The sequence below is a fragment of the Narcine bancroftii genome, chromosome 12, assembly GCF_036971445.1.
Source record: "Narcine bancroftii isolate sNarBan1 chromosome 12, sNarBan1.hap1, whole genome shotgun sequence".
NCBI classification, from domain to species: Eukaryota; Metazoa; Chordata; class Chondrichthyes; order Torpediniformes; family Narcinidae; genus Narcine; species Narcine bancroftii.
In genome coordinates, this window is record NC_091480.1 from 70,841,341 (window position 1) to 70,851,914 (window position 10,574).

The following is a 10,574-nucleotide window of genomic DNA, read 5'->3' on the forward strand; positions in this document are numbered from 1 at the left end:
GAGCAGTCTGATTTCTCGCCTTTGTTTTTGTACAGGGTGATGATGATGGCATCACGAAGGTCCTGAGGCAGCTTTCCTTGGTCCCAGCAGAGCTTGAAAAACTCATGAAGTTTGGCATGCAGAGTTTTGCTGCCAGCCTTCCAGACCTCTGGGGGGGATTCCATCCATACCTGCTGCTTTGCCACTTTTCAGTTGTTCAATTGCCTTATATGTCTCTTCTCGGGTGAGGACCACATCCAGCTCTAGCCTCAAGGGCTGTTGAGGGAGCTGCAGCAGGAGCGGATTCTTGGACTGAGCGGTTGGCAATGAAAAGAGATTGGAAGTGTTCTGACCGTCAGTTGAGGATGGAGATCTTGTCGCTGAGGAGGACTTTGCCGTCTGAGCTGCGCAGCGGGCTTTGGACTTGGGGTGAGGGGCCGTACACAGCCTTTAGAGCCTCGTAAAAACTCCTGAAGTCGCCAGTGTCCGCGCTGAGTTGGGTTCGTTTGGCGAGGCTAGTCCACCACTCATTTTGGATCTCCCGGAGTTTGCGCTGAAGATGGCTGCATGCGCGACGGAAGGCTCGTTTCTTCTCTGGCTTTGCAAGGTGAGCCTGGTGGGCAGATCGCTTCTTTGCCAGCAGCTCCTGGATCTCCTGGTTGTTTTCGTCGAACCAGTCCTTGTTTTTCCTGGAGGAGAAGCCCAGTACCTCTTCAGTGGATTGCAGTATGGCCGTTTTCAGCTGATCCCAGAGGGTTTCAGGGGACGAGTCACTACAAGGGATAAAGAACATCTGTTGGTGGGGGAGTAATTCAGCATCAGCTCATTTTCTGATGGGTTGTGATCATTGAGGGGTTTAAATGGGAGTTGGTGGGGGAGGGTTTGGTTGTGGAATCTTGGTCAGGGCCATGGGTGGAAAGATGGAAATATCTGTGCTTGGGGTAGTGCCTGATGGTTGGTTTTAAAGTGAGAAGTTAAGTGAGGCTCCTGCCCTGGTAATTTGTTCAGTCGTACAGGGCAAAACCTCCAAACTGTTGCTCTAGTTCCCATTCCACTCCCCCTCCAAATCATGAACAATGAATAGAAACTAAATTTGATTTGAAATTTGTACCTGACCCTTTCCAACATTATTCCCTTGCACTCTCATTCAACTTTCAATGGTCTTCCCACCCTCCCTTGTGAAAAACTAGTGTTTAGAATGAAAATGGGTCTGAGCAACTCTCTACATTTTGTCTTAATGCTCAGATTTAGCATGGTTTTAGCAGATTAGAAACATGAAAGCAGCAATTAATCTTTAATGTAGAACTCATACACCATGCACAAATCACATACACAAAACACGCTTACACACACAAAACATACATTCACAAAACATTCATGCATAAAGCACATGTACATGCAAAGCACAAACACCAAAACATGCATTCATGGATGTACATAAGCACCCAAAATATTCACATGGACACACAAACACATGCACCCGTGGACACACAATGCCTGCCTGTCGGTGCACACAAACTGCGCACACTCACAAACACGACACTGTACTCAGAGCTGGGGACAGAGCCCCAGTTTGTCACTCAGGATTTATTGCACGTAAACATTGGTTTTATTGCACTCTTTCACAATGGCCTGATTTATTTTGAATATTTCTAGAAAACAGTATATATGAGCTTTCAAAGTCCAGGAGTAGAACAACTTGAACATTAATGGAAAATAAAAGTTGGAATGATTAAAACAATCCCCTTTCTTAGAACTGAAAAAGAATTCAGTGAGCAGAGCCAATGAAGCAAAACTACTCAAGAATTTGTGACAACTAAATGCTCGTGTATTTTAATACATTTTAAATGGGATCTGTTAGTGATACTGTCTCTTTCTGTTGCAACTGGAGAAGTAATTGTCGTTGGTCACTTACTGATTCCAATTGTGAGGTTTCAACCTGAATTGGGGGTGGGGGGGTGGGGGGGTTGGAGAGTTATCTCAGAATTAATGTGGTGGGGTTGAGACACCAGAGAGTACCAGTGCCTGTGGAATTGTGCCCATCTCAGTGCTGACAGCAGAGATAGAGGAGCGAAAAAAAATTACAAAAAGACATCTGCGTTTATGGCATTGGTAGAGAATTCTTGTTTAATTAAGCAGAAGGTTGTACCTTGAATTGTTTTTGGAGGAAGGGGAATCAACAGAGCATTTGTCTTCCGAATAACTGCAGACAAAGTGCAACAAACTGAGATGTTAACCAAATGGAGACGCGAGCTCAGGCCATTCTTTAATAGTTGCTGTAAATTGAAATAACGACACACGTTTCTCAATTTGGGAAGATTCAAAGTGAATCACTGGTGATGCAATGGAAAATCACTTCAATCTTTTATACATACTTGTGATTTATATTAAATAACAAAATAAATTTGTTATGTGCCTTAACAAATGTGCCTTGCTATTTGCCAAAATTTCCAACTTGTACAATAGGAATTTCATTGACTCCATGGTTTCCACTTCATTTCTCCATTTGTGGTTGGGCAGCCCTGTTGCTACCCAAATTAACGGGTATGGCCCAGAGCTTAATCCAGCCACCAGCTGCCAGGGCTAAAATCGGAGCAAATGGTGTGTCACCAGCTACACTTTACACTTGTGATTGAATATCACAACTGAATGGAAATCAACCTACATTCCTCCCTTGCTCCTTTGCCCCTTTACTCTACCTCCCCATGTACTTCAGAAGGGTTTAATTAAGGGCTACAGTGCTAACCAATATATCAAATGAAAAGTACAGATACCAGACCTGTGTAAGGATTTGCTCCTCTCCCAGAAGTTCATTTAAATATATGAACACCTGACTCCAACTTGGGAAAATGCAGTGTGAATGAAGCTCGTGAGGGAGGTGGGGTTGGAGGGTATGGAGTTGAAATGAGTAGAATTCTTCCCCACTCCTGTCACTTTCTCCAGGGATTCAGCTAGTTACACCACTGACAGGTTTCAACAACTTCTATTTGTACAAAGCCATTAGCTTTCTAAAATGGAAAGTGGGTTTGATGACTGTGGAAACTGGATCCAGCGGTGGGAGTGTTGGTGGTTGGTGATGCTATTGACCACTGGCATTAGAATGTAACTCTCTTCATTGTTTTAGAAGCTTCACCATTTGGGGAAGGAAGGAAAAGCTGGAGCTATTGCAGTTCAAGGAGAGACTAAACGAGAAGACTGAAAGGTTGGTTTAAAGTAACAGGTTCTAAAAATGAGTGTGATGAGGTGAGTGGGCAGCAAATAGTTGGAGGGATGGATGCAGCTCCAGTCAGAAGTATGTCAAGTTGAGGGGGTGAGTGGATATAGATATCAGAGGGTAAAGCAGGGCTAGAGAGAGTTAAACAGAGAACAAACATTTTATTTGAACTCTGCTAGTTTGGATCAGGTAAGTAGTGTTGGTCCGAGGACCAGAGGCCACAGATTTCACCTGAAGGACAAGAGGTGCAAGAAGAATAGAATTTGTTTTTTAAATGCAGAATGTGATGACAGTCTGGAACTCAATTGGATGAAATAGATTGGTGTACAAAGAGCTGCTGAGATGATGGCATCCTTCTATGGCATAATAATTCTGATTGTCCTATACTAAAAACTAGAATTTTAAAGTCAAGATCCAATGGTGTTAACATCAGTGAAAATGCTACCACCTGCTGTGGGAAGCATTTTAGACTGCAGAATCATTGCAAATTTTTAAGGGATCAAATCTAGAATGGTCTACCTATCCGTCCCCCCACCACCCCCATTGACGTGATCCATTGGGATCGTTGTCTGAAGAGGGCTTGCCAAATTGTTAAAGACTCTTGCCACTCCACACACAGCATCTTCCAGCTACTCCCATTGGGAAAGAAGCAGAAGTATCGGAGCCAGAACCACCAGGCTGAGAAACAGCTTCTTGCCACAGACTGTGAGATGGTTGAATGACTGATGAACTGCTCATACAAACCCTCAGAGAATCTACTATTATTCAATTATATATATGTGTGTGTGTGTGTGTGTGTGTGTGTGTGTGTGTGTGTGTGTGTGTGTGTGTGTGTGTGTGTGTGTGTGTGTGTGTGTGTGGGTGTGTATATATATCTACATATATGTGTGTGTGTGTGTATGTATATATCGGATATATATACACACACTGCATATAAATTGCTTGTAAATATGTGTGCTATGTCTTTTTATGTTTTTACACTGAGAACTGAAGAACACTGTTTCGTCCAGTTGCACTCGACAATTGTATGACATTAATAAACTTGAACCTGAACTAGAAACACTTTTAAACAGGGTGAAGTGAATGGAGTCAGACTAGAATTTTCCCTCCTCTTCTGAATCCTGTAGTTCAGTCCTACCTTTATCTTTACTGTTGCGTGAATGTATTCATTTGTGAAATTTTCCTGAAAAGGTCCTGTGGCAGTGGCCCTTCCAGACATTAGGTCTCCTCCAGTCTGCCACAGCCCCACTCCAACCTCAGTGTGAGAACTATTTGATCAGTTCTAAGGGTTTTAAAAGGGGATTGGTGTCAGTGGCAAAGAGCAAGTGGACGACTTCCATTTGATAAATTTGAGGGGCAAGAAACGTTTATATTTATTAGTGTTTCTTCTCCTGATGCCAAGTCCTTTTATTCCATCGATGGCACAAGTGGTTGGCTGACTGTTTTCAATAGGCTGTTATAAAGAAAGGATTGATTCACAAATACTGGGATTCAATTTTTCCACCGTCTTAACACAGCCATCAAGAACAGGTATCCACTTTTCACTCGATTGGCTTATACTAGATGTCTTGCCATCAAACAAGGCAGCAGCCAGAGAATTTAGAGTTGATCACCACCTTGCATGAACGTGGAATCATATTCATCAGAATTATTTTCCTTTTTTTAATAAAACTTTTGCTTCCTGAACACTTTTGGGTGTATTTTTTAATGGATTTTTGGCTGATGGTCACAAAAATCACCTTAAAATGTTCCTATCACGTACTGTTTTTTAGATATAACCTATTTTTGTAATTTCCTGTCAAATTTTTAACATGCTTTAAACATACGAAACCCTGAAGTGCCACATGTCGTTGAAAATTCATTTTCTGCATTCACACTTGGACGTCTTCCCTGCTGATCTTGGTGCCGTCAGTGATGAACATGGTGAAAGGTTTCACCAGGACATTCCAACAACGGAAAAGCAGTATCAGGGCAACTATAATCTATCAATGCTGGCTGACTATTGTTGGAAACTGACAGGAGAGGCATCAGATGCTGAGTACAAATGAAAATCAACAGCAAAACATTTTTTGGTTGGTTGAACTAATGCAACGTGTCAGCGTCATGATGTGATTAAACAGGGTAAATTCAATCAAAATTAATGTTTCTCCAACTTCCTACGTGATACAGCAAATCTGAAATTATCTTTGCATTCGGCTTGTAATTCTCTATCTTAATCCCCTGTTTGTTTTTCAGGAAGCAAACATTTGTTGTCCAGTGTAATTGTATGTTTGGCTCGTATTTCAAAACTACCCTATTTTGGGATAAATCTTTGTCTTGGGTGGGAGAACCAGACTTGAGAACCACCTATTATGGCATCCATTTGTCCAAAACATATTCTGCTGGGTAATATTCGAAAGCAGGAATGGACCCTCCGCAGATTTGCCACAAGGGTAACTGGGGTTTGTAATGTTATTATTTTCCTTATGACATCAAAGGAGACCATTCAGGTCATTGAGTCAATGGTGACTCTCACAGAAATCCCATCATTTCTATACTCCAATCATTTTCCCTAAACTTTTCTCAGTCACATGCCCATCATTTTCCCCCCATTGTCCTACCAGCCACCCAGACAAGGGGTACTCACAATAGGCAATTTACCCACCAACCAAAACATCTTTGGGACACAGGAGGAAGATGCACCTACGGAAACCTGTGCATTTGCAAGGAGAATGGGTAAACTCCACATAGTCATTAGTATTTACCCTATGACACTAGAACTGAGATGCAATGGCACTACATGAGTCGGGATTGTTGAAGGAAAGGAAAACAAGCAGTTCCATGAAGCAATAATGTTCTAAATAATACACTGCTGACAAGGCCCATTCAGGATAATGTCATCTACAGTCTTAATGATGGTGGCAAAGAGTTTAGCTGCATTCCTGCCCAGGTATTTTGCACATACCTATAATCATGGTTTTCCTAATGATAGGCTCAAGTTATTGAGGACTCTTACAGAGGTTATGTTTGTTTGACAGTATTGCATTCCTTAGCAACACTTCAGAAGCAGGTTGAAAGACTCATGAAAACACTGTGTCTCACAGTTTCAATCACCATATTGGTGGAACATGAACAAAAGTTTCCTAGCAACTTTTTCCTCCCACTTCCCCCACAGGAGCCACCTACATTACCTGACATTTTGTTGAGCATCTATCAAATTCAAAGTCCACTGCATTCTGATTTCTCTGATGGCATTCCAAATCCAGTCCGAATAACCAGGATGGACACCTTCCACTGAATGGTAATTTTGAAGTAGGTTTCACTATAGTCCTTCCAGGAAGGACCAATGTATGAATTCAGTGTTGAGAGGGGCATGGAAAGTCTTCAGGAGATGGGGTTTGTGTTCAAATCCTTCATCTGAAATCAAAATTTGTTTTCTGCTCCAGTGAATGAGACCTGAGTAGTCTTTGGTGACTGAGTTCCCAAACTTTTAAAATTTATCTGTACATGCAATATAAGCATTGCTGTGAAGAACAGTTTTTGTTTTCCACCCTGAATCAGTTTTTCAGGTGGTTGAGTTAACCAGTTTGGGGGGGAGGGGGATCTGGAGATGCAGAATAAGGATGAGAGACCTCCTTCTCTGAAGGTCCTGAATGAACCAAGTGACTTTTCAAAACAACTTGGAAAGTCCATGGCGATTTGCAGTAGGGTTTGAGCTTGTGCTTCCAGATTGATAATGCACTAAAAAAAATTAAATTTTTAAATTTAAATTTAGACATACATAAATGTAGACATTTCAGCCCACAAGCCCGTGCTCCCCAATTTACACCCCATTAACCTCCACCCCTGGTATGTTTCGAACAGTGGGAGGAAACTGGAGCCCTTGGGGAAAACCCATGCAGACACAGGGAGAACGTACAATCTCCTTACATTCAGCTCGGGATTCGAACCTCAGTCCTAATTGCTGGTGCTGTAATGGCATTACATTAATTGCTACACCAACCGTTCAGTCACCCACTCTGTTATCCTCCATTCCAGCAGTTCTTAGATGACCTGAGATGTTCTTTTACTTTAAGTACCCCTGATTCCAAACCTACAGACCACCAGTGGGGGGAGGGGGGCCAGCGAGTTCCTAACCATTGACAGAATTCTGTTTTGGTGTGAAATTATTTTGAGAATTTTCATTATTTTTGTTGGCAAACTTACAACCTTGCATTCCTGCCCAGTACTATCTTAAAGGCATTGTGGACATACCTATAATCATGGGTTCCCAAATGATAGGCTCAAGTTATGAGGACTCTTTTAAAAAGGTTATGTTTGTTTGATAGAATTGCAATTGCATTCCTGAGCAACACTACAGAAGCAGGTGGAAAACACTGTGTTTTAATCACCATATTGGTGGAACATATTGTTTATTATATCAGTAATATTTGCCTTAACCACTGACCATTTATAAAGAAAATTCACAGCCCACCAGTGGTCTGAAGACCATAGGTTGAGAAATTTTGCTCCATTCTAATCTGCCCTAGGAGTAATTGACAACAATTTTAAAAATGTTGATCATGTAAATTGTTCAGAAACATAGCAAGTGACTCATCCTTTTTTGGACAAGCAGCAGGCTCTTCCGGCCAATGAACCCATAACACCCAATTGACCTACAAAACTGGTGCGTTTTGAAGGGTGGGAGGAAGCCGAAGCACCTGATGGAAACTTCACACAGTCGCAAGGAGAATGTACAGTCCTTACAGATAGCATGGGATTTGAACTGCGGTCACTGGTGCTGTAACGGCGTTGCACTAACCGCCACGCTAACCGGATATTTGGCAGATCACATTATTTCTCTTTTCTACAGGTGGTGCTTGACCTGCTGAGTGTTTCCTGTTTTTGTTGCAGAGATTGAGGCTGTACTCACTTGAATTTAGAAGAATGAAAGGGGATCTTATGGAAGCTAATAAATTATGAAAGGCATGGATAAGATAGAGGTAGGTCAGTTGTTCCCATTGAGGGGAGAGACCAGAACTAGGGGACATAGCCCCCAGATTCAGGGGAGTAGATTTAGGATGGAGATGAGGAGGAACTGCCTTTCCCAGAGGTTGGGGAATCTATGGAATTTGCTGTGGAGGCGACTTCAGGGAATATATTATGACCAGGTTGGAAAGATGTTTACAAAGTAGGGGAATGAAGGGATATGGGGAAAAGGCCGGTCGGTGGAGATGAGCCCATCATCAAATCAAGCATGATCTCATTGAATGGTGGCGCAGGCCAACTCCTGCCCCTATTTCTTATGCTTTTTATAATTTTTCTGCAGATTGCGAAGCAGTAACATCACGAAATAAAAATCCGACGGCGTTACAATGGGCGAATGGAACTTTCTGAGCGATTTGCTCCAATCGATCACAAACTTTGCGCCCATGTTGGGCAGGGTGTGGCTCCTCCTCATGTTGATATTCCGCATCCTCGTCCTGGCCACGGTGGGGAGTGACATTTTTGAAGATGAGCAAGAAGAGTTTACCTGTAACACACTGCAGCCCGGCTGCAAGCAGGTCTGTTACAACAAGGCGTTTCCCATCTCGCCATTCAGGTTCTGGGTCTTCCACATCGTCATGCTCTCCGTGCCTTGCCTGCTGTTCGTGGTCTATGCTTTGCACCAGTCCTCAAAAGATGAAGAGAAGCAGGAGAAAGTGGGTATCATCCAAAGGAGAGGAGTGCCCACAAACGGGTTGCCAAGGATACAGCTGTGCTATATCATTCACATCTTACTTCGGCTGTTGGCTGAGATAGCCCTGGTTATTTCACAGTATTTACTATTTGGCTTCACAATTGAGCCCCAATTTATATGCACTGGCTTTCCCTGCCCTCATATTGTGGACTGTTTTGTCTCCCGCCCAATGGAGAAGACTGTGTTTTTAATGTTTTATTTTGTCGTTGGCATCTTGTCTGTGATCATCAGCCTGGTTGAGCTGGCACACATAATCAAAAAGACGTTCCATCAGCGCCAACTGAAAACCTTTGAGCTGCAGAACCAGTCAAATAGGAATTACGAGAAGGGTCAGGATCCCCACTCCGTTCAGTTGTTGGACAAGATGGTTATGGTCAACCTCAGCTCCAATCATTCTGACACAGATTCTGATCGCAAGACCAAGTCATTGGTCAGCAGTAACAGTGGAAGAACTTCACAATCGAGTGCAAAGAAACCTCCTCTCAACATCTGATGCCTATTTCAGGCAACTCTGGTGTAGCAAGGAGAGGGAAAGTCAAATATTAAAAATGAAAAGATTGCATGTTCAAATCTTCAAACACAAAAGGATGTCTATCCAGATTCATTCATCTAGCTTGCATACTTGGTCAATCATTTATCGTGCTATTTGATTTCACATTATCAAAAAGTGAAGGTTGGTGAAATGGTATGGAAAATGACTTCATTATTTGATCTAACCTGAGATTAAGGGCCACACAGCAGAGCTGCTGCCTTGTAGCTCCAATGACCAAACTTCAATCCTGAGCTCTGGTACTGTGGGTAATAGTGTGTGGGTGAGTGGTAGAATCTCAGTGGAGTTGATGGGAGTGTGGCGATAATAAATTACGGATTAGCGTAGGAAGAGTGTAGATGTTTGTTGGATGATTGGTGTGGACTCCCTGCAGCCAAAGGGTTAGTCTCTGTGCTGTATGGTGTTGATTCTATAAACAGAGGATGGCTCTTGGTGGTGGTTGTGGGGGGGGGGGGGGGGGGCGGGAGGAGGGGGGGGGGGGAATGGAAGTTGTGGGTTCAGTGGGCTGCTGGAGTCTGTGGCCGAGCAGAATTTACAAGCCAGTTCGCTGCCAGATAATCAATGGATAGAAGGCTAAATAATGCACACCCGAGGAAGGGCTCAGCCCCGAACCTCTTACTTTCCATGGATGCAGTGTGACCTGCTGACTTCCTCCAGCAAGTCACTGCACTAAAAAGATATACCATGAGGTATGAAAATACTTCCTTGTATCAGGAACTAAATGTTTAGTTATATCTGTTCCAGCAATACAGCGCTGAGACAATACATTTATTTTTAACTAATTGCCTAGGTTTAACCTCATTCCTCATTTTAGTTCCAGAGCAGAAATAGCAGACATCAGAGCACACGTGTACAAAGTGAAGGGAGGAAGGTTTAGGGGAGACATCAGGGGTAAGTTTTTTTACATGGCCTGGAATGTCTTGCCAGGGGTGGTGATGGAGGCTGGAACATTAGGGGCATTTAAGAGAATTAAAGGCCCTTTCACACTGCCAACTCTCCTAGGAAGCAGGTAAACTTATCAGGCATGCGGCACTCAGGTGCCTGGATCATGATTTTCCTGGTTAATCAGTAACCCCAGGCATTTAAAGGGGGGGGGGGGGTGGCTCTGCCTCCACCAGTGACAATGTAAGAGC

The 10,574-nt window shown here is 43.0% G+C and overlaps 1 protein-coding gene across 1 annotated transcript; it reads left to right on the top strand.

Annotated features, from left to right (window-relative positions):
- Positions 1 to 8,488: 8,488 nt before the first annotated feature.
- Positions 8,489 to 9,861, top strand: LOC138747042 (gap junction delta-3 protein-like). The gene has a single exon (XM_069905924.1). It carries the CDS (start codon positions 8,527 to 8,529, stop codon positions 9,382 to 9,384), a length of 858 nt encoding a protein of 285 aa, XP_069762025.1. The 5' UTR covers positions 8,489 to 8,526; the 3' UTR covers positions 9,385 to 9,861.
- The last annotated feature ends 713 nt before the right edge of the window (positions 9,862 to 10,574 follow it).

Bases quoted from the DNA above. Each gene is read 5' to 3' on its own strand.
- LOC138747042 (XM_069905924.1), top strand. From the start codon at position 8,527: ATGGGCGAATGGAACTTTCTGAGCGATTTGCTCCAATCGATCACAAAC.